Source organism: Otolemur garnettii, unplaced genomic scaffold, assembly GCF_000181295.1.
Source record: "Otolemur garnettii isolate 467f Iridium unplaced genomic scaffold, OtoGar3 scaffold00003, whole genome shotgun sequence".
In the NCBI taxonomy this organism is placed as follows: Eukaryota; Metazoa; Chordata; class Mammalia; order Primates; family Galagidae; genus Otolemur; species Otolemur garnettii.
In genome coordinates, this window is record NW_003852398.1 from 18,865,727 (window position 1) to 18,890,523 (window position 24,797).

Sequence of the window (24,797 nt, forward strand, 5' to 3'; positions counted from 1 at the left end):
GGCCTGGGCTGTTTCCTCCGCCTGGTGTTCCATTTCTCCTCTTCCCAAGCTCAGATGTCTTCTCCTCTCGGATTCCTGTCTTCACCACCCCCTCCTCCCAGTCAGAAGGAAGGGCTCCCTGATTTGTGTTCTGCTAAGAAAACAAGTCCTTAGAGCACTTCGTTCTCTGTGCCTGGGGTTGAGTTAACTCTTTCGGAGCTTGCCTCCAAGAGTGGCAACCTTTGAGGGGACAGCACTGAGTGAGTTGTCTCTAAGTGTCACCCAAGGCGTGTGGCACCGTGCGGGACAGGGTAAACCGGCTGCTGTGCGGAGAGGGGTCCAGTTTAACTCCCGAAGTCTGAGCCCCGACCCTCCCCAGGCACCATCCACGGTGAACGCCTCTCCTCAGCCTCGGATTCTCCCTTCCCCGCGGTTCCTCTCCCCTGGGTCCAGCCGGCTCCCTGGGGTCCCGCCGGCTCTTCCCCAGGCCAGTCCCTCCCCCACCCCCATCCCCACCCGCTTCGGGCACCTCCCCTCCTTTATCCCAGAGCGGAGCCCGGCGGGGCTGGAGGCGGAGCGTCTCGGCCGAGGGCAGACAGCCGGGTTGAGAGGCGCTGAGTGAGCTGGGGATCCAGACGCGCCGCCACCGCCGCCGGGCCGGGGGGCTGGCATGGCCGAGGGCGTGTGAGCGCCGAGCTCAAGGGCCTCCGCCACCATGCCCGGGGGCGCAGGCGCCGCCCGGCTCTGCCTGCTGGCGCTCTCCCTGCAGCTCCTCCGGCCGCGGGCGGCGCGGGAGCAGGGATGGACGAGAAGTAAGTGGCCAGGCGCGGAGGGGATGGAGGCGAGCTGGCTGGGCGGCTCAGGAACCTGGGAATCGCCCTGTAGGTCTGGAGCGCCGGGACCGCTAGCCCTGCACCTCCTGCAACTCCGGGCCTGCACCCCCGCCGCCCCCCAGCTTGGGAGCTCAGGCTTTGTTCCCACGTTGTGCGCCCTGGGAGGTGGCGGGGGTCGGGGAAAGCCAGAGCAGGCAGAAAACAGCCAGTCCTTCCCCTCTCTCTTTCTCCTTCCTCTGTTTTCTGCCTTTGGCTTCTCTTCCCGCTGCTCTCCCGGCCTCTCTTCCTCCGTTTTCTCACGGTCCCTCATCTCCGCTCCGCCTCTCTCTCTCATCTCTGTCTCTCCCGCCCGCTGTACTCTCCAGCGGTGAGCATCCCAAGCGTCCTGCCGGTGTGGCCTGCCTCACTCCGATGGGGCAGAAAATAAATGTCCCTGGAGGACTGTGGTAGCTTTGGTGACGGTAGCTCACTGAGTATCTCCAGCCGTGCACTTCGGACCCTGAGCTGGCAGGAAGGTTATTGAAGAGCAAGTCCAAAGGTACCCATTTTACAGATTAGGAAGTTGAGGCCCACAAAAGGGGCCCCAAGGCCATGGATTGAGATCTTCAGTGGCAGTGGAAATCAGGGCTCTCTTTCCACCCCTACCGGGTGGTCTCCCTCTTGGGCATCAGTTTCCCTGTCTGTGAAGCCGAGGGTTCGGACTCCATGCTCTCCCTTGGATGTTGCGCGATGTCTGTTTCTCACAACTAGTTTCCCAGACACTAACCCCTACCCGGCCCCATCCCTTGGGGGATTTCGGCTGTTTTCGCGGAAGGAACGTCCCGGGGGTTGTGCCTGGGTTCTGTCATTATGACCCCAGAGAAAGCTTAGCCCTGGCTGTATCGCCGCAGACGGACTGGGCAGACTCCAGACCGCTGCCTGTGGGACCAAAAGTTAGCGTTTTCAAATACAGCATCGCAGGCAAGGGGCGGGGAGAGGGGAGTTGGGGGTTGGGTGGGCTGGACCCCCCAAGGCGCCTGGGACTGGGGACTGCTCTCTCTCTGGACAGTGCCCAGCTTCCAGGGGGCAAGGTGCGGTGAACTCCTGCAGGCTAGTGGGAAGACAGAACTGCCATTGAGGCATTGTAATGAAAGGGAAACTGAGGCACAGTGTGTTCAAACGTAGCATGAGGCCTGTGTCAGTGCACCGTGCAGGAGAGAAGCATAATGAAAGGCAAGGAAAGCAAGTTATTGCTCGGAGCACGGCGCCTTCTCTGAGTTCTGAGTCACGGGAGACCACTTAGGGAGGCGAAGTCTCTGTACAATATCTGGGAAATAATGAAAAGTGTAAGAGAAATAAAATGATCTGCAGTCTCCAAACCCATAGTCACTATTGATATCTGGGTTTTTCCCCTTGAGTCTTTGTGTGTGCCTATCAATATATATTGATAAGATTGGAACCATACCATACGTACAGTTTTTTGTCTTGGATTTTTCATTTCACACTACGAACATTTCCCACATCATTAAATTCTCCAAAAACATGATTTTAATGACTCAATAAATCCTATCAAGAGGTGGCAGAAGTATGCTTTTCAGAAAGTTAAAAAACATGACTCTTATACAAATGTGGCAAAGATTTATTCAATTCATTAATGAGGTAGCAAACCCGCCCGGTAAAGCTGGCTGGAAGGAACATTAGCAGAACAAAGGTGAGACAGACAGTGGAGAAGGAATGTTGAAATCAAGCGGTGGGGATAGAGACACAAGTGGTGGATGACCCACAAAAACAAGTCATAATTCTTGGTTATCTTCCTAATATGCTGAAATCATTTGCATCTCTGTCAGGCAGAAACTTATCAGTAACATAGAACTCACTTCACAGAGTAGAAGCTGCTACTCAATAGTAAATAAAAAGACAAACGTAGATTCCCCTAGATAATTCAGTAATCCGTGGGTGGGCCTGTTAAGCAGGGCTCCAGTATGACATTGAAAAGATTTTTCAACCTGCTTTCTCTTTGCCTGATTTTCAAGTTGTAGACACTTTTTCTTAAGATTTACTGTGTTCTTCTACTGTTGCGATTTTAGATTGCTTTCAGTATTTTTTGCAATCATAACTACCATTTCGGTCGTTTACCTATTCTATGAAATTATCACATAATTTTTGTTATTGCTGTTTAAAAGGTTTTAGACTGACCCTTATGAGGAATGCACCTTAAAATCCAGAAACACCAGGGCAGGGTGTCTTCAGAAATATTAAGTACCTGGCCTAATTCTCCGTGCATGGTTAAGTACTAAGAAAAAATTTGACAAATAAGTGAATGCCTTGGTTTTGATTTTAACTTATCTGATGAGTGGTGTTAGTGCAATGACATTATTTTTTAGAATACTGTCTTGTTTTTTGGGCAGAGTTTCACTCTGTCGCCCTGGGTAGAGTGCTGTGGCATCACAGTTCACAGCAACCTTAAACTCCTGGGCCCAAACTATATTCTTGTTTTAGTCTCCCAAGTAGCTGGGACTACAGGTGCCTGCCAAAATGCCCTGGCTAGTTCTATTTTTAGTAGAGACCAGGTCTTGCTCTTGCTCAGGCTGGTCTTGAACTCCTGAGCTCAAGCAATCTATCTGTGTCAGCCTCCCAGAATGCTAGGATTACAGGCATGAATGCCAGGCCTTTTTAGTATACCTTTTAACTACAAGTATATTATACCAGTAATTGGAAAAGGAAGTTAATAATCACTCATAATCACACCATTCTAACAGAGCAACTATGGCTGTCTTTTTATCACTCTATGTTCTATGAGATTGATGTGGTTAGTTTAGAAAGAACAGATTTTGGAGTCCTCACCTCGGTACTCAGGAGACCTTTGGATTTGGTCTGTTCTTGTGGAGGCTGATTCACTTAGTTTTGGGGACATCACCATTTTATTAATATGGCCAGTGTTTGAGTTCTACACTGACTTGAACACATCTCTCTTGTAGTTTCAATTCTCTTTCTTGCAAAATGCCACTCCTGCTACCTACCTTCCAGGCCTGTCCATGAGGACAAAGGAGAACTGGGTGGTGAGAGTGATGTGGAGAGTAAGGAAGTGAAATACAAATGCTAACTTGCCATGAGGCAGCTCAAGTTGAGGTAATGATGCTCTGTAGAGTAGGCGGCAATTTCACCTTGACTGTCTCCAGTACAGTGATGAGGTAGGCAGGTATCATTGTCTTCATTTTACAGATGAGAAAACCAAAGCTCCGGGAGAACAGTTACCCATGGGCATACCCATACCTTCAGAACATGCCAAGAATCCCACTGCTTCATTCCTCTCCACTGATATCATTCTAGTCCCAGCCGCCACTATCTCTCCCCAGGGCTCCTGCAGGTTTCCAGCCTTGCTTTCCTGCTTCAGCTCTCACTTCCGCCCTCCTCCCCCATCCCATCCCCATTCTCCACCAGGCAGGCAGAGTGATCTTTTTTAAACCTAACACAGATCATATTGCTCTGTATTTAAAACATCCAGTGCCTTCCAAGTCTATTTATAATAAAATCCAGGCAGTTTCCATGGTCTCTGCATTATCAGACGCATGGCTGTCTTGCTGACCACAACGTTACCAAATTTTTCTCCAATTTACTTGACTCTAGCTACCTCTATCTTCTGCTTGTTCCTTAGACAGGCCAAGTCCACTTCTGCTCAGGCAGGCCCCTTGCACATTCTGATCCTTCTCCTTGGGGTACTCTTCTCAGAGATCTTAGCTTGGTTCCTCCATCTGGTCCCTTAGTTTTCTATTCAATGCCATCTTTGCTGATCATGCTGTCAAAAAGAGGCTCCTCTTGGTGGGTGTCTAATATTCCATGACACTAACTTATTTTGTTCAGAGTCCTTGGCACCCTCTGAGAATGTTTGTTCGTTGTCTGTCTCCCACATCTAGAATGCCACCATCACCTAGACAGGTGTCTGGCCTGTAGTCAGTGCCAAGAGCTGACCCAGCACAGGCGACAGTTGTCTCAGGAAGTCAATCCAGACCCCAACCAGAGGTGGCAGTACAGGTGACCCGCTTTCTCAGACATTGCCAAAACTAAGCTTTGTGGTCAAACTTAAAAGTGCTACAAGTGTCACTATAGCAGGGACTTCTGTTGACTAAAAGGGACTTCAAGAATTTATCAGTTCCTTAATCTCAAGGTAGAAAGCTCACATCTAAAACAACCTAAAGAATTTATCCTGTTTTAAATATGTAAATATCCTGTTAAATAAATTCCTTAAAAAAAAGTTCAATAGTCCTAAATTGAATTAATTGTTCACGCATGGCTTAGCTAGTTATAGAGGTCTGAGATTCTAATGTTTGTGTAATCTTTTTATTGGCAGGAGGAAGTGGGGAAGGCAGCCCCCAGCTACAGCATGAACTCATAATACCTCAGTGGAAGACTTCAGAAAGCCCCATGAGAGAAAAGGTAAGACTCCAAAGCTCTCATTTTCTTTGGCAGGAGTTGACAACTAGAGGCTTAGGGCCACCTACTCAGCTTTCTTGGAAACCCAGTCATTGCCATCAGTGCTGTTTCCAGCCCACTTTGTCCTCTCCAGCTTGGGCTGTCCCAGACGGGACTTTCCTTCATTGTATGACAAAACTTCTAGAACACTTCCAAATGCTATTAGTTGAGGAAATGAGAATTCATATTAGTATTGACACAAGCTAAGTGCAAATGTGTTGGTGTCATAAAAATCATCTACTCTTGATTGGAATTCATTCAATGTTGTGACTGTTATTTTTGTTCTGCATAACACATGCTTTATTTTATTGATGGTATAATGTACCTAGAGAGAAAAAGGAAAACCTAAATTACTTTTACTAAGAGGCAGGGGAGAGACCTAGCATGGGAATATCTCTTAAAAATCCAAGAGATTCTCCTGGCTAGAACACCTGCAAGATGCACAGACTTTACAAAAGGGGATGGAAAGAAGACAGAAAACATTATCCTGACAGAGAGCACCTGTGTATCTAAGATATTCTTTGTGGTTCTGGTTTTCACAGCTTAACCAAGACATGAAAGAAAGATGTGGTTGTTGTGTGCCAGTAACCTCCTGTGTGCCCTCCGCTTGCTGAGGAACTTGGGTTTACTCACTTATAAAATGGGGCTTAGAGGAAATAAAGAGGCAGAGAGCTGAAAAGAAGGGTTAGTTCTAAGATCTCTTATGGTTCAAATGGTTTGTGATTTATTGGGCAACATACAGAAGCAAGATTATAGTAGGAAGGGGGTGTGTCAGGAAAGATTTCAAATGTTGTGGCTTTTGAGTCTGGAAAGATACTAATAAACAGAGAGGAGAAATGCCTAGAGTCCTAGAAATTATGGCTAGAATACTACAGAGGTATCCCCAAAGGCTCCAACTTGGATTTACTAGAGGAACTTTTAGTGAAAATGTAGGGACAAATAGGGTGGCGCCTCTGGCTCAAAGGAGTAGGGCGCTGGCCCCATATGCTGGAGGTGGCAGGTTCAAACCCAGCCCCAGCCAAAAAAATAAAAAATAAATTTAGGGACAAATAAAAGCAAGTTACATTTTGTCCTAAAGGCAATTAATGCATTGAACTCATTACATCAAAAAGTAGGAGAGGCTTCAGGAAAAAATAGCTTCAGGAAAAGTCTAGACAAGTTAATGGATAGTCATCCTTGAGCAGATTATTTTTAAAACTTAAGATTTTGGATATTACAGCCTATTCTTTATTGCCTGAGGAGTGGATCTGGTACTTTTTATAGAGGCCTCTTTGTTCCCTCCAGATGTGGGTGGCAGGCATCCTCAGGAAGGGCCTGAAAAACAAAGTGGAAGACCAGATCCTGTCTTTGTCCCCAGCTATTGTCTGCCCAGAATATGGGTCATTGTATTCTGTAGGAATAGTCAGCACAGGGCCTGGCACCATGAATTTCGGTTGAATGAATAAATGAATGAATGTCAGAGAAAGGGAGTAGAAACTGGATTTTATTCAAGCCTCTTATTCTTATTTATGTAATTCATTCATTCATTAAACATTAATTGAACACTTATTGTATACTAAGTATTGTACTAGATCTTAAGGGAATGCAAATGTAGCGGGACAGGTTTCCAATATGCTGTGGAGCTGAAGGTCTGTTTAATCCAGTCCACAGCAGAAAGGCCTTTCAGCCCTTCCCTAGGAGAAGTACAAATATTGGGTCAGCTCTCTACACTTCCTAGCAGAAGTGATGGTGTCTTTTCCTAGTACAGTCCCAGAGTTACACAAGAAAAGCCGATCAGTAGAACTGGACAGGGAAGCTTCACAGATCCTTAAAGTGCAGTTTCATTGTTTTGCTTGAAATGTCCCATGGAAACAAGGAACATCATATTTTAGTTATCAGTGTCTGAGCACTTTCCAGAACAGAGAAAATTATTTTTAGATTACCCACATAAAAATAAATATTAGTACCCAAGTTGCAAATTGTGTCTATTTGGGGAAGGGCTGATAGTACTTTGATTCCAAGGTCGCCTACCTCTGTTGCTCTTTGCTGGTTTTGAAATGCCCACTTGTCTTGTGGCTATGTCCGCCACTGTTCAATGTGGTTGGGCAGAGCATTTGCTCCAGAACTCCCCAGAGTAGAGTGGCAAAGGCTCAGCCACCAGAATATGTGTTGGCAAAGGAAAGCTGGGGCATCAGAAACAGAGAAGTGACTCTTCTAGTGAAAGTTATTGGGCAAGCATCTACCCCAGCTTCCTACTCTGATGGGTTTCAAATGTCCCCTCTTAAGATGAGGTAATAGATTAATTTGGCAACACAGTTGCCCAAGACTCTTTGATGGGAACGTTCTGATCCCCTCAGTGCCCTTGGTGACCTGAACGTCTCAGGTATGGTCAGACCCTTATGGAGAGAGATTTGCAGCAAGTAAGGAGAATGTGCTTAGAAGAAGCAGACCCCAAACAGAGGTGGCAGTACAGGTGACCCACTTTCTCAAACATGCCAGAACTAAGCATTGTGATCAACCTTAAAAGGGGTAGAAGTGCCATTGTGTAGGGCCTTTTGTTGACTAAAAGGGACTTCAAGAATTTATCAGTTCCTTAATCTCAAGTTAGAGAACTCACATCTAAAACACCCTAAAGAATCTATCCTGTTTTAAATATGTAAATATCCTGTTAAATAAATTCTCTAAAAAAAAGTTCAATAGTCCTAAATTGAATTAATTGTTGAAGCATGGAGGTTTATCATGACTTGGCTTTTAAAATTTCTTTGACATTTTTTGCAATAATAAGGCAAAAAGATTAAAAGTCCTTTTCTTAAATTATAAAAGCAATTATAAAAATGTGGAAAGATGTACAAAAGAAAATAAAATTAACCTATGATCCCATGCCCAGAGTACCTGGGGCAACCTTTAGTTTTATTTTTTTCTATTTTTTTCCCTTTGCAAAAGTATATTTAAACAAAATGTGCAATGTTCTAGTTTGAGGCTTTGTGCCTAATGTTTATTGTGTACACTTTCTCAGTTTTTTTTTTTTTTTTTGAGACAAAGTCTCACTATGTCACCCTCAATTGAGTGCTATAATGTTACAGCTCACAGCAACTTCAAACTCTTGGGCTTAAGTGAGTCTCTTACCTCAGCCTCCCGAGTAGCTGGGACTACAGGCGCCCATGACAACGCCTGGCTATTTTTGTTGTTGTTGCAGTTTTCATTGTTGTTTAGAAGGCTCAGGCCGGGCTAGAACCTACCAGCTTCCTGTATGTGGCTGGCACTGTCCTCACTGAGCCATGGGCGCCAAACCCTTTCTCAATATTTTTAAAAATAATTTTAAAATGATCTAAAGTTGATGTTTTTAATATCTAGTGTTCTTTCATATGAATGGATCATTGTTTATTTAACCATTCTCCTATTTTACAAAATATTTTCTCCATCTTGGCCACCTCTTTGAAAATTGTGTAATGAATACTTTGTAAATAAAAGGACACTTTAGCTACAATTTCCCATTTACCCTGTACATGATGATTTTATGGGTGACCTTTGGGACAACCTATAAAATAACCCATTATGAAGAGGAAGGATCCCCTGGTCTTTCATAAGATAATAGCCAACATGTATCAAGGGCTTCCTGTGCGGCAGGCACTGTGATCAACTATTTATGTACATTATCTCACTTAATCCTTATGAGATCCCCATAAGGTTGACAATTACTATCTTTATATTATAAATGAGGAAACTGAGCTGTAGAGAGGCTCAGTAACCTGTCCACCTTGACTCCACTGTGGTTTCAGAGCCAGCACTTGAACCCCGATCTGACTCTACAGACAACTGGCTGTTGAAGACTGTGTTTTCCTGTATTTTTCTTTACCAGACCACACATGTACACTTACACCACATTTCAGCTCGGAGTTTCTTTCCTGTGCCTTTTAGGAAAAAGCAGAGGGGGAAGGTTTTGGGCCATTCTGGCATTGAGGTCATTTCACATTTGGGCTGGAAATACAACTGACCTCTTCGCCTTTGTTTCCTTGGGTGAGCGTCTGAGTACTGTCCTAGATATGCCCTGTGCCCAACTCGAGGAGCCTTGGCTCCAGCTTTTAGGAACTGACCTTCTTTTGTTGTTGCTTCTAGCATCCATTCAAAGCTGAGCTCAGGGTAATGGCTGAGGGGCGAGAACTGATCCTGGACCTGGAGAAGAATGAGTAAGTGGACTCCTCTGTTGTCTAAAATGAAACAATTAACTTCTGTGGCAACGCAGGACGCAGGTGTCACTGTTTTGGAAGGAAGTAGTTAGCGGAGTGACCTCAGGCTCTCTCAATCCTTGATTCTGTTGGGGGAATTGCTGTGACATTACTGGACAGCTAAAGGTCTTGCTTGGATTTCCTTAGGCTGTATTTCTGGGGTCTCTTAGAGTTCACTGCAGGCACACGGGGGTGTGTATGTGTGTGAGAGGGAGATTAAGGGAGGGATGACCAGAGGCCTTCCGCAGCTGCCTTACTAGCTCCAGCCCAGCGCATGGCAGGAAATGAAGGAGATTAGAGGAAAATAGCAGAGGGGAGCGAGGCAAAGCAGAGTGTGTTCTGGGTCAGCTAATCCTGAGATTTTGCCAGTAGGGCCTCGTCAGCAGTCTCTGGGCATCCTGTGGCCCAGCTCCTTCTTCTTCCCCACCTCATTCATCGTGGTTGGTGGCCTGGCTCAGGTTTATTTCCATATCGATTTGCTCTCAGGTACAGTTGTATCTCGATTCATCTCACTGAGGAGGTGAACAGACAGACACAATGCGTGGTATCTCTGTTGCCCAATCTTCAGCCATTCCCAATCTTGTTGGCCACTGATGAGTTCTCCTTACTTGGCTGAGGGACCCTGAAAGCGTTTGGTATTTCCCCACGAATAGTCCCTCTTTCATCCTGTCACACAGACATTATAGATAAGGCTGCATGACTTGGAATGCTGCCTGTCTCCTCTTGGCAGCTTCTGGAACCCCCTGGAAGCCAATGAGTAATCAAATATATCACTGCCAAGAAAGGAATGAAGAAGACCTTCCCATATCCAGAAGGATGAGAATGGCTTCAGGGTTGGGTGGAAAGGGAGAATATAATTTATTCCAAATTTGGGCTTTTGGACACAAAGGAAGATGAGTGGTGTTTCAAGTGTGGTTGAAGTACGACTCACGCAGTTTGTGCGGTAAGATACGGCTGCATCCTTATCTTTCCTCTGCCTGCAGGACAGGGTGGCCTTGGGAGGGCAGAAAGATGGGGATTGCAATCTTTGCTACTCTCCTTCTGAGATTAAAACCAGTCAGGGGATGAGTTTCTCTCTCTTTCTTTCCTTCCTTCCTTCCTTCCTTCCTTCCTTCCTTCCTTCCTTCCTTCCTTCCTTCTTTCTTTCTTTCCTTCCTTTCTCTTTCTTTCTTTCTTTTGCAGTTTTTGGCCAGGGCTGTTTGAAACTGCCACCTCTGGCATATGGGGCCGCACCCTACTCCTTTGAGCCACAGGCATCGCCCAAGGGATGTGTTTCTTTATCTTCTGTTTCCTGAAACAGATATGACCGACTGTATCTCTCGGAGGATGTAGGCTCTGCATCCGGGTTTCTCCCTGGGTGTCTTTTTTGGTCCTACAAGAAAAGATCCATAAAGGGTCTGTTCTGGACTATGCTCTTTTAGGGCCTGTTTTAATTTCTCGGGGCTCCCTCCTGTTAGCTCTAGTCTAAATGTTCCCTGTTGCCACCTAAGTCTAATTTCTTCTGTTCTGCCCTGAGTGAAGCATATGACCTTTAGCTTACTCTGGTCAACCCAAGTGATGACATCAATGCCATGGGCAAATCTTTAGGTGTGAGACTGACCAAGCGAGGATCCCAGGACTCAAGTCCCCTTCCTTCCCTATTTTCTGGAATCTTTGCAAGAGATCATAAGAAGCTAGAGCAGGGAGATGCCTTAGAAAACACCGAATGGAATGCTCTAAGTAAATAGTGAAATTATGGATGCAGAAATCTTAACTCAGAGAAGGATAGGTACTTGTCTACTGCACAACAAGTAAATGAGAGATGAAACTAGGATCATTTCTATGCTTAGCTTGGATCTAAAGTCACAGAATGTGAGCCAGGGCAAATTACTGACTATTTTGGAAGCTTACCCTCCTCATCTGTAGAATGAGGATAGGAAGGCCAGCCTCAGAGGGTGGGTGTGAGAATAAATGAGGCGAGGTATGTGAAGGGCATACAAAGCACACGGGAGTTGTGATTTTTGTCATCCCACACTGAGGTGCCCGAGGACAGCCCGTGGATGTGGTTCTATCACGTGCCACTCCAGAGCAGCCCTCTTGATTCACAGTGAGCGCTGTGGGCTTGGATGTGGTTCCCGGCCTCCTTGAGTTGGCAGAAGGCAGATTTGACAAAAATGGAAGCAGCAAAGCCAAGCAATATGACCTCACCTTGTGTCCCTGGGGGACAGTTTCCTGCTATTTTCATCCACATTGGTCTGGCTTTTGTTTTTGAACATGTGTTAGGGAGCGGAAGTCCAACTGCACACGACTTCCTAGAGTGTTTATTTCCCAAGCCTTCTCATTCATGGTGCGTGTGAGTCCAGATTCAAAACATTTTGGAGTGGGGCGATGATTTTCTGATTTTTCAAATCACTGTGCTTCTATAATTTCATGATTATCTGGGGGGAAACGAGGCCGTGTGCTAAGTGGTATCCGAGGCCCCTCATTCATTCTTTCCACTTACTGTGCGTCTGCAACCTTGTAGGTGCCAGTGTGGGTTTTGGAGATAGAGCTGTGCATAAAACACTTCTCCTCTGTGGAGCTTATATTCCAGTGGGAAACGGTAGGCAGAGCATAGTATGTCAGATGATAAGTGTGGGGCAGGATACAAAGGAACTGAAAGGCTTGGAAAGAGCAGGGGGCAGGGAGGAGGAAGCTGCTGTTTCTGAATGGTGTGGGGGGAGGCCTTGCTGGGGAAGTGATACTTGAGTGAAGACCCAAAGGAGGTGAGGGAATGAGCCACGTGGACAGCTGGAGATGACAATTCCAAGGAGAGGGAGCAGCCACGTTCAACGGCCCCCATAGTTTATGAAGATTTCTGCTCTGTGCTGTGCTGCATACATTTCCCCATACATGAGATTCTCGGGCTCCCCAGGAGCAGTGGGCAAGGGCTTCTGGGACTCTGTGGGGGAGGGAGAGGACATTTTAAACTTCTTTTTCATCATCCTGAGGTGTCTGGCCTGCTCCCATCAAATCAAAGCCCACGTGCTAATGCATGGCTCAAAATAGCAGCGAGCAAGCGTTTAATGGAATTCACACATGGAGAGAGATGGCCAAGAATGGTGAGGATGGAAGAGCACCGGGGATGGGCCAGGGAAGGGGGGATACAGCACACCAAGCCTCCGCTCAGGCAGCGGACACACCGAGGTGTCTTGCACTAGCATGGCAGCTGGCAACCTTTTCTCAGCTTTCAAGCAACTCAGGCCAAACAGATAACATCCTGTGAGAGTCACACACCCTTTTTCTACTGAGTGCAAGTGAAAAACAGTGATCTCTTAGGGATAATCTGAGCATGGCTTTCATGTCAGACAGTCCTATGTTCTGATCCTGGCTCTGCCACTGAACCAGCTCTGTGTCTTCTTTAAGCCTCAGGTTTCCCATTGGTCGTACAGTCATTGTCCCATGTTGTCCTTGAGCCACAGAGAGGATGAAATGAGATGGTGGCTGTAAAAAGCCTCACATAGTGCCTGGCTTGTATTCCATGCTCAGTAAATGGCAGCCATTATTATTTCTTGCTCATTGTTTATAAATTGCAACATGCATTATAAAACATGTGGCAATGCCAAATAAATAAAAAAATGAAAGTTCCCCACCTACAAGGAGAATCCACAGTTGCCTATTTGGTGGGCATTCCCTGCACCTATTCTCTGCGTGTGAGACATGCACATGGATCATAGTTGCACGTAGATACCGTCATACAGAAGCATATACACAGACTGTTACTTTTGTTGAGAAGGGAGGAACAGAACTGAGATTATACCAGGGCTATTGCTCCAGAACTTTATTTTATTTTATCTTGTCATTTTAAGGTAGAGTCTCACTCTGTTGCTCAGGTTAGAGCCCCATGGCCTCAGACTAGCTCACAACAACCTCAAACTCCTAGATTAAGCAATCCTTCTTGCCTCAGCCTCCCAAGTAGCTGAGACTACAGGTGCTCACCACAACACCTGGCTACTTTTTCTATTTTTAGTAGAGACAGGGTCTTGCTCTTGGTTAAGCTGGTCTTGAACTCCTGAGCTCGAGGAATCCTCCTACCTCGACCGCTCAGAGTGCCAGGCTTACAGTACAGGTGTGAACCACCACACCTGGCCCAGAACTTGTTTTGTTAGACTCAAGTGTATCATGAAGATAACACTCTGTTCTAATAAAGTATATATTACATTGCTTAATATTTACAAACACATATACACATACATTGCAAAGGTTTGTGCATAGTTTTTGTTTGGAGAAACTCACTTGTCATTGAGGCAGTATGTAGAGTGGACACGGCACTGAGCTCAGAGACCATGTGGAATTGGTCAACCAGCTCCTGAGCCTCAGCTTTCTCATCTGTATAGTGGGGCTTTTGTCCCTGTTGGGTCCTAAGGCTTTTCTTGAACTATCTGTGTAAAGGACACAGTATAATTGGAAAAATGGAAGAGAAGTCCCTGTCTCAGGGATTCGGTTCCAATTGTGGAGATGTCCTTAGAAACAGTCTGAAGTGGGATAAAAGGCAGTGGTGCTCGGAGCCATGGGTCCTTGAAGTTGAGAATGAACTGCACCAGTTCCAGCAAAAGAAAACATGAGAAATTACAGGGCAGAAATTATAGGCTGCTATTTCCACAGCCCACACATTTGAGGCATAAATCTACAATATTTTTTCTCTAGGTCTTTCCCCCCATGTTCTGAGGACTGTCTTGCCAACACAGGGACCGTAGTTGACCAAACGTGTTTGCTGAAACAAAATGGAATCCTCCTTAGCAATAGGCATCCAGGGAGATGAACATCTCCAGGGTGACGCGGGCCCTGGCTCTCTCTCCTCTCCTTTCTCGGCTTTTTCCCAAGTGGAGGGCACACTGAATTGCTTAGCTAGCTTCCAGGATGCTCACCAGGCCACACTGCTAGGGTATAACAAGGGAACCTTCAAAAGCAGATGAGCAGCTCTGCCATAGGCACAGGCTTCTGTCTGCTGGTCTCTTATGCATGTTCCGGGACTCTCATCTTTCCAGTACGCTGACCTTCCTCGAGTCCAAATGATAACAAGTTCAGTATCAGCTGCGGAAGGGAGAAATGTCCTTTGGTCTTGCCCTAGTCATTGTGCTCCAACCCTGTTAGCTAAAGAGAGATCCTATTTGTACAAGTCTAGCTAACAAGAATGGGTGTTTGTTTATCTTGTGTGTGTGTTTATCTACCTCCAGAACTCCGGGGGATCAGTGATTGTCAAGGCAGATTTGGGGCATTTAGAAGTTACTGATTTTAATACCCACCATTACTTCTGCCTTTCATCTCTCTTCATATCTCTAACTTCTTATCAGTCCTTCAGAGACACCACAGGGATGGAGACTGGTTTTGCTGCCCTGGAAATCCAGAAGCTACCACCTGGACAGTTAACAGTCACTCACTACTAATGGAGTCATCTAGCTCCTTAATTTTCTCCTTTTCCCCCTTCTAGGTCCTTATTTGGATTGTAAAATGCTGGAGGAACTGAGAAGGGAAGAATTATCAGGCAGGAAAAGGAGTTTTTCAGCAACAGGCAGGACAAATGAGTTGCCACCTCTTATTCCTACACTTCTCTTCCAGGGATGCCTAGTAAAAACACGTGGCCGACGCAGAGCGGAGCCCTGAACACTGCTTAGGCTACAGAGCTCTGCGCCTGCCTCCACGCTACTGCACTCCTCTTGGGTCAAGAATGGGCTTTAACATCTTACCTAGGCTAGACGATAGTTCTTTTGACCCTCTCTTGTCAGGAGCTTCATTTGTTGTTGGCAAAATTCAATTTCCTGGATCAAAGAACAGCTTAGAAAGGCTTAGACAGTATCTCAATGCTCTTAGCAGACCACACTTCACTGAGTTGCATTTAAATGAGTCACAGACATATGGATTACATTTCACTTAAAATACACATGGCTGGAGAAATTAAAGGATATCATTCTTTAACCAAGCATTTGGCAGATCTAAAGTATTAAAAATGTTTTTCCAAACTCTGCACACAGCTGGACTCCCCCATTCCTCAGAGCTAAGAGTGTATAACCCCAGGAGACCTGGTGCTAGGGAAACAGTTGGATGTCTGGGTGGGGACACCAGGATCTGATGAGAGCTGCCTGTGGGTGTCTGAAAATTTCTTCAAAGATTCCTTTGGAAGTATCGGGAACTGATTTAACCCTGCTGTGTTGACTCTGAAGGCAGTGAAGCAAATTCCAAGCACTGTGCTAGGCACGCTGCCCCAGGGAGACCTGATAGTCCTGTTTGGGGTGTAGTTTCCAATTGTAGCTTTGTTGACTGAGATTGATTTCATTCACAATTCCCATGTTGTCCCAAACCCCTGGAATTGCAGAGCAAATGGATTACCAACCAGTCTGATAGGATCTTTGTATAAGCCAAATTCTCAACCTCACCCCTGGCTGGCTCTCTGTAAATGCTCATTAAGCAGTGAGTATCACATAAGCAGGGTGTTCATTTGTAATGGACTGAGTGTTTACGTGTCCTCCAAATTCACTGAGTTGGAATCCTAGACCCCAAGATGATAGAATTAGGAGGTAGGGCCTTTGGAGACAAGTAGGTCATGAGGGCTCTGGCTTCGTGAATAGAACTAGGGTCTTGATAAAAGAGAACTCAGAGAGCTAGCTCATCCCTTCCGCACGCTGAAGACACAGCTAAAGCGTATCTTTTATGAGGAAAAATCTACTTATACCTTGTTCTTGAACTTCTCAGTCTCTGGGAATGTGAGAAGTAAATTTGTTGTTTGTGAGCTACCCAAGTCATGCTATTTTGTTACAGTAGTCTGAATAGACTAAGACATCATCTTTCTTGTTTTTTTAAATTTTTTGAGGCAGAGTCTCATTCTGTATCCTAAGCTAGAGTGCCATGGCGTCGGCCTAGCTCACAGCAACCTCAAACTCCTGGTTCAAGCCATCCTCCTGCCCAGCCTCCTGAGTGGCTAGAGCCACAGGTGTATATCACAATGCCTGGCTATTTTTAGAGACAAGATCCCACTCTGGCTCAGGCTGGTCTCAAACTCATAAGTTCAGGCAATCCACATGCCTTGGCCTCCCAGAGTGCTGGGATTATAGGTGTGGGCCACCATGCCTGGCCAAGACATCATTATTTTTATTTTTTATTATTACTTATTCTTTTTTTGTTGTTGTTGTTGAGACAATGTCTCATTTTGTCACCCTCAGTAGAGTGCCGGTAGAGTGTCATGGTGTCATAGCTCACAGCAACCTCAAACTCTTGGGCCCAAGCAATCCTCTTGCCTTAGCCGTCCTAGTATGCGGGACTACAGGTGCCTGCCACAACACCTGGCTGTTTTTAGAGATGGAGTCTCATTCTTCCTCAAGCTGGTCTCGAGCTCCTGAGCTCAGGCAATCCACCTGCCTCAGGCTCACAGAGTGATAGGATTACAGGCGTGAGCCATCGTGTCCCGTTGACATCCTTATTTTTAAATTGTTGGAAACATGATATTACTTTCTTAGGGTCCATTGCGTAAGCTCAGTCTCAGTCATTGGAAGTGGTGATCTGAAGGAATATAATTTGTTTACAGGTATTTCCAATATAAAAGAAAAAAACAATTAAAACAAAATGAAGAGATGCAGGTGCTTTAAGTATCAGAAAGTATCTAAAATTGAAGTAGTCTAGATGTGTGGATTCTGAAGGCCATGAGGGCATAAGCCCAAACGTCCTAATTCCTTAGAGTGGAATAGATTGGACTTTGGTGCCTGAGACCCAGATTCCATTCCAGGCTGACATTTCCTTGGTTAGTGGTCTTTGGCAAGTCCCTTACCTTCTAAGTTCTACTTCTTCATCTGTAATGTATTCGTAACAGTACCCACTGCTCAGTGAGCCTTTACTGAGAGCCAGTGCTAGGCAAAGACCCTCACACAATGTCTTATTTAATCCTGATGGGAACCTTTTGGAAAAGACGTTATTACTATCTGCATTTTATAAACGAGAAAACTCAAGCATGAGGAGTTTAAATAATTTATTCCGTGTCAGAAAGAACCACATGTAAAACCCAGGCCTGCCTGCCTCTTTCTTCATTTGCTACCTGCGTAGAAGATCTGCACTGCAGGGTATGTTAGGCTGAGAAATGTGCACTCTCCCTTTAAAAGATATATGCGTTCTAATTCCTGGACCCCCTTATGTGGCTATATTGCCTTATATGGTGAAAAGAGGTCTTTGCTGGTATGTTTAAGCTAAGAACCTTGAGATGAGGAGATTATCTTCGATTTTCTGGATGGACCCTAAATGCAATCACAAATATATTTATGGGAGAGAGGCAGAGGGACATTTGACTATAGGCAGAAGAGAAGACAGGGTGACCACAGATGCAGAGACTGGAGTGGTGCAGCCACAAGCTAAGGAGTGCTGGCAGCCACCAGAAGATGGGAGAGCTGAGAAACAGATCCTCAGGAACAGAGGGAAGGCAGCCCAGCTGACACCTGGATTTTTGTTTAGAAATACTGATTTCATTCTTCTAGCCTCCAGAGCTGTGAGAAAGCAAGTCAAGTTTCTGTTGTTTTAAGCTACCACATTTCTGGTAATTTATTACAAGGCAGCCCCAGGAAAAAGACACGTGGGTTTTTTGAGGTGTAGAGATAATGTATTACAATGTGCTTGGTGCAACGTCTGGTACGTAGCAAGTAGGTTTTCAATACATGCTTACCTTTATTAATGCAAAGTCAAGAACAAATGTTTTCTAAAGTGTCTTGGAGATGTAAGGCATGACATGGAGCCTCCACAGGTTTCTTCAAGTGTGAAAATGACAAGAGAAAAACATATTGAGAAATAATCTGTGCGGTTATTGCTTATGAGCATTTCCTAAATTCTAGGTCAGGTTCTTCTCTGATGCTAATTCTGCCCTTAGGGAACTTGTGGCTGAGGTTAACTAGGAAGGATGGTCAGATATTAATAATAGTAACAATAATAGTCACCGTGAAAATGTAGAAGTTGCCTATGTAAGAGCACTTGTACATCTAATTCATTCGTCTCAACTACCCTGTAACGCGTGGGTACCTACATGAACCCTGTTTGGCAGATGGAGACCCTGGGGTGTGGAACATTGTGACTTGCTCAGGGTCCCCTGGGTACTGAGAAGCACAGAGCCAAGATCTGAAGCTAGAGCTTTTGACTCCCAAATTGAACTTTTCACCTGGGCATCATATTCCTCTTAGATGCTGTGTCCCGGCTTAGTATGCTTTGAACTCTTTGGCTGGCATTGGCACTACTGCTCCATTGTTCTACCCCCCACCCCATCTTCTCGTCCCTCCCTGCCTTTTCTCAGCCTTGGTTAGAATGTGCATGTCAGTGTGACATGGTGGTGTAATCCAGGCAGGTGTGGGGCCCAAGCCAGGCTCGTCACTCCCCTTAGGTATACGCTTTGGCCGGTTACTTAACCTCTGCAGATCTCAGTTTCCTCATCCACATGATGGGGATCACAGCAGTGGCCACCCCACAGGATGCTATGTGAATTCAATAACGTAATGCTCTTTAAGGGTTTACGCAGTGCCTGCTGCACTGTGAGAGGACAATAAATAGCCACTGTTATTTGTGTTTTACAGGGTCGGAAAAACATTTAAGAATGAAGTAAGAGGGAATTCCCCTGAGTTGGTTTCCAAACGTAATTAAGAGGAGTTGACCTTAAAACCCATTGCCCCAGGGAGGAAATTCACTTCTACTTGCCAGCCATGCCCAGTTTGACCTAACTGTAACTCTGAACACAGCTTTGCAGTGTACTCTAATCAGCCAAGGTGCACCTCTTCTCTGTGTCGGCAAAAGCAGTACCCAGCCCCTCCCTTAGGCGAGGCCCTGACCTCCCAACACAGAAGTTGGGATTTGGTCATTGGTTCCAGCTCTGTCTTCTTCCAGGGACCCACAGCCAGAGCTGCCTGTGCAGCCAGGAAGGATGTCCAGAGTTTTCTTTTGTCTCCAGCTTATTTCTCCTGGCTGCCCTTCAGCAAGAGCACGGGGTGAAATGAATGGGAGGAAGCTGTCAACTGCCCTGTTGGCTTTAGGCAGATCCTTGTCAGAGCTAAGGGAAGAAGTAAGAAGTGTTCAGAGTTTGGGGATCCCTTTATTATCAGGCTGTTTACCTTAAGATAACAACAATAGTTTGCATCCAGTGAGTAAGCATTTACCATGAATTTAATATTTTGTGTAGATTTTTTTTATCATTATGTTTGTTTACCCTAATGGGGGTATACGCTATCCTCAGTTTTATAACTTTTCTTTTTTCACTTGGAAATACAGCATGAGCATTATCAAAACCTTAAAAAAATTTACACAAGAACTTTTGGGAATGTTTGATGCTTTTCATAAGACTCCAGAAAAATGTTAAAGTGATGGAGTTTTTAAATAAATGGGATTTTACTTTGTATACTATTTTATACTTGCTTTTTTATTATTGTCTTCAGGATCTTTCAACATTAGCACATTTATAGACCTATTTTATTCTTTTTAATGATGTCCAAGGATTTTATGGAATAAAGGACCAAAATTTATTAATCCCTATTAATGGACATTTAGGTTTCTGGTTTCTTGTTATTTCAAATAATGTACTAATAGGCTTGCATATAATCTTTAAACACCTTTGCAGGTATTTCTGTAGGATTGTTACCTAGAACTAAGTTGCAAAATCCTACGGCATATACATTTAAAATGTTTTTAAATTTTGAGAAATTGTAACTTTCACTCCACATATATCTCCCCAAAGGCTGTCCCATTGTGTATTTATATGCTTAATCTGAGAGTATGAGTACGTTTCCATACATTGATTGTATCATTTTTAATGGCTATGTGATATTACATTGTATGTAAGTGATTAACTCTTAAAATTTTTTATAATGAAAAATTATCAAATACACAGAGTACAGAAAATAACATAATGAATCCCCATATACTCATTTTCAAATTCAATGATAATCAAATACCATGATTAATCACTTCATTTTTTTCTTGTCTTTTCTTTTCTGTTTGAAAGGTACTTCCTTTCAAAGGTCCTCCCAGAGGGTCACTTCCTAGATAAATATACTTGAGTCAAAGGCAATTTACAAGTAATAGGTGGATATATAAAGACAAATTGCCTTTGGCTTTTCCATAAGTTTATATCCCACTGAGATGTCCTGTTTTCTCAGACTCCTACCAATTGCTTGATTGTTGAGTTTGGGGAAACTCTTTAAACTCAAGCTCTTCTTTTTTTTTGTTTGTTTGTTTGTTTGGGGTTTTTTTGTGTGTGTGTATGTGTGTATGTGGTTGTTTCTTTCTTCTTTTTTTTTTTTAGTTTTTTCAAATAGTTTTACTGAAATATAACTTACATACCATATAATTCACTCATTTAAAATATACAATCCGATTTTTTTAGTATGTTTACAATCACCATAATCTAATTTTATAACATTTCCATTACTCCTAAAAGAAACTATTAGCAGTGTTATGGGTTGAATTGTGTTCCCCAAAAGTCATGTTGAAGTCCTAATCCACAGTTCCTCAGAGTGGCCTTATTTGGAAATTGAATTGTTGGGGCTGTAACTAGTTAAGATGAGGTCATCCTGGAGTGTGGCTGGCCCCCAATCCAATGTGACTGATGTCCGTACAGAAAGCAGAGACGTGGACATAAACGTGGGCATGTGAAGAATACTATGTGAAGATCAGGGTTATGTGGCCATAAGCCAAGGAATTCAGAGCTAGGAGAGATGCCCGGGGTAGACTGCCCTCCCTTGTACTTTTAGCGAGAGCATGGCCCTTTTGCCACCTTGATCTTGGAGTCTTAGCCTCCAGAACTGTACGATCATAAGCTTCTGTTTTTCTTTTTTTTTTAAAGTTACTTAGTTTGTAACACTCTATCAAGGCAGTCCTAGCCAACTAATACAATCAGTTATTCCTCATTCTCTCCCACCCCCATCAGTCCTGTGAAACTGCTAGTCTGCTGTCTCTAGATTTGGCTGTTTTGCGTACTTCATGTAAATGGAATTATACGATATGCGGTCTTCTGTGACTGCCTTCTTTCACTTAGAATATGTTTTTGTAGTAGGTATCAGTGTTTCTTTTCATGGCTATGTGAATTCTTTTGTATAGATATAACACATTTTGTTAATTCATTCATTGGTTGATAGATCTCCTGCCTCTTAAACCAGAGTTAAATTCTCTGCATTCTACACATTTGTATCACCTCTGTGTAAAGTTCTATACCAAATGCTGTGTGCGGAGTAGGGATGAAAACAGGATTTCTTTGCCCTCCAGTAGATTATACTCCATGGGAGAGAAAATGACTCGACAAATAGCATAATCCAAAACAGATTACAAATTTACACAATAGACTCGAAAGTAAAGTATTGAGAAGGCAAGTGGGAGGGGCATTTGCAACTGGGGGATAGGGGAAGCTTCCCTAAAGGGGATTACTCGGCACCCTGTCTTACAGCGAGAAGGTTTGTGATGCGGGAAGGAGAAAAGATGGATGGGAGAATGAGAAAGGAATTTAGACTGAGAAAACAGTGCATAAATATTTAGTCTGGATCAAGGAGAACCAAAGCTGTAGGCCTAATAATCTCTTAGGAATTTCGTATTCCTAACTAGCCAGATCATTTAAATTCAGAAGAGTGATAAGTTGCAGTAGGGGAAGGGGTTGCTTTTCCTTCCACGGTTGGGCTAGCAGAGGATTTGAGTAGTATGGAGCTCAGTATTCTTATTCTTCCATTTTTGACTTTGAGTTGGGTTCTGTCTTACCTCGGGTAAAACCAAGTGGTCAGGGAAGTAGGTGCACTACTTCTGGGAAAGATGCTTGAAGTATACTTTAAAGCAAAGCTGTATCTGTACACCCTGGATGAGACACAGCTTTTCCCTCTCCCCTCCACAGTGAGCAAAAATTTGGGTGGAGCTGGATGGATGGAGGTGAAGTTGGTAGGTGACACCCATGGGTGGCCAGGGACTGAGCACAGGCAGAAATGGCTTCTGCACAACTTGGGAAGGTGAGAGGGTCTCCTGAGAAGCAGGGCTGGTGGTAGGATGTGAGGGTGTGGTATAGAAAATACACGTACATGTGGACCCTACCTTCCAGCCCTCTTTTTCCTCCCAGCTTCAAGGATGTGATTAAGCTCTTCATCCAGGACCTCTTGAAATTGGAGGCTATTTCCTACTCTTCAACCTTTGTGCTTGACGAGACTAACCCCAGGGAAAAATCTATGAGAGGAGAAGGTGGACAGTGGGGCCTCTGGACTGATTCTGTTCAGAAAAGGAAGCTGCATTTACATTTCACCCAGGAAATATTTTGATTTAAGAAAGCTTTACTTTCTCTATTTAGAAGTCAGTGACACACTCAGACCTTTGGCTGACCCACTGAATACTAAATAAACCAGGCTTCTGGGCACCCTGGGGCGAGTTATAGGTCTTGCTCAAAGTCATCTGAGGGCAAATATTGGGTCAGATAATCCCCGGCTTTTTTGACAAGGCTTGAACTCTGGCGTGCTCCCTGAGGATTCTTAACTTCTGTCTTTCTTTCTCTTCCTTCATTCAACAAATATTGTGAGTGCCAACTTTGTGGCAGGCACTGTGATAGATTCTGGGTGTTCTGGGAAGAAGCAATGACAAGCGAAACACAGTGTCTGCCACCAGGGGACTTAGAGCTTAGCGAAGGGAGATAATTAAACAATTACAGACCAACATGAGGTGTGCTGGGATGGGAGTGGATGGTCCTGCAAAAGCATGGGGAAGGGTAACTTCCAGACTGGAGTCCAGGAAGGCTTCTGCAGGGGAAGTGAAGAAAGGAAGGAGTGTGGCGGTGGAGGGTGTGGTCGAATTGGCTCACACAGCAGAGATTCTGTGCCAAGCAGCACAGTAGCAGGAACAGAGCCCAAAGGCAAGAGCAAAGCTGAAGATGAAAGGAAGTTGTCTATGGTTAGAGCAGAGCAGGCAGAAGGAAACGATGAGAGAAGAGGTAGGCAGGGGTGAGTCCTTACCAGGCCTCGTAGGCACCGAAAGAAGCTGGAGCTTTTATCTTGAGGGCGACGGGAAGCAGATGAATATTTCAAGAGCCACATAGTGACAGCATCTAAAATGTATTTCGGAAGGACTAATGTAGGGAAGCAAGTAGCCAGTCTGGAGAGGATGGATTCCAGAGATATTTATAGGGCAGAATCTTAGAGACTGGGAAGTAGGTTGAACATGGGCTGAGGGAGAGATTAGATTCCAGGGCCGTCCAGAGTTCCTGGCTTGAATAGGCAGCACCATGGTGTCTTAGTCCATTCTGTGCTGCCCTAACAGAATTCCAGGGACTGAGTAACTGAGGAAAATGAAGTCACTTCTCACAGATCTGGAGGGTGACAAGTCTAATACCAAAGTGCCAGTGTCATCCTGTGGTAGAGGATAAGAGGGCAAAAGATCAAACCTGAAGCTTCAAACTGGTTTTTTTTGAGATGGGATCTTGTTCTGTCACCCAGGCTAGATAGAGGGCAGTGGCATCATCATAGCTCACAGCAATCTCCGACCCCTGTGCTCAAGCACTCCTCCTACCTTAGTCTCCCAAGTAGCTGCAACTATGTGGTATGTGGCACATGCCACAATGTGTGGCTAATTTTTTTTTTTTTTTTTTGCAGAGATAAGGTCTCACTCTTGCTCAGGCTGGTCTTCAAGTCCTGAGCTCAAGCAATCCTCCCCACTTTGCCTGCCTCAGTGCTAGGACTATAGGCGTAAGCCACTGCGCCTGGCTATTGAAGCCTTTTTATAATCAGCATTACATTCCTCCATGAGGGTAGAGCCCTCGTAACCTAAGCACCTCCCAGCAGGCCCCACCTCCCAGCACTTTGCAGTGGGGATTAAGTTTTCGACACATGCCTTTTGGCAGACTCATTCAAACCCTAGCAATGGTGGTGCTCGTCCTTGGGTTTGTCCTGCGCTTGTGGTGAGATGTTGGATAAGCTATTTCTTTTCTCAGGTTTTTCCTTTTCTTGTTAAATAAGAGTAATAAGCCCTAGTCACCAACTTTGCAGGGGATCCACTGATAAAATCTATTGAAATGTAATCTTTCCATCAGGCTGACAGGCCCAGAAGAAGCAATCTCCCCTCCCCTGGTTATCTCTGTCTTCCTTCCTTATCTAAAATTCTAAGCACTTGATCTCCTAGGAACTGGTGAGACCTCTGCCCCATTCCAGCAGCTAAGGCTTCACTGGGGGCCTCTATGGGATTCTCAAACTGGCTTTTGTTGAAAACAATGATATCATTGAGTGGGTGGAGTTGGGCCAGGCTTTCCTCAACCAGTCAAAAGAGAAATGGGGCATTATGACTTATGGCTCTTTTCCAACCTCTTCCATAGCTCCCATGTAATGTACCCCCATTCCCCCCTTTCCTC

The 24,797-nt window shown here is 44.8% G+C and overlaps 1 protein-coding gene across 1 annotated transcript in view; it reads left to right on the top strand.

Moving 5' to 3' along the window:
* Positions 1 to 694: 694 nt before the first annotated feature.
* Positions 695 to 24,797, top strand: part of ADAM19 (ADAM metallopeptidase domain 19) — an 84,980-nt gene continuing 60,877 nt past the window's right edge. The window contains exons 1-3 of the mRNA XM_023516678.1: positions 695 to 791; positions 5,140 to 5,225; positions 9,357 to 9,427. Of these exons, the coding sequence (XP_023372446.1) occupies positions 695 to 791; positions 5,140 to 5,225; positions 9,357 to 9,427 (254 nt within the window). The remainder of the gene's footprint in view (positions 792 to 5,139; positions 5,226 to 9,356; positions 9,428 to 24,797) is intronic.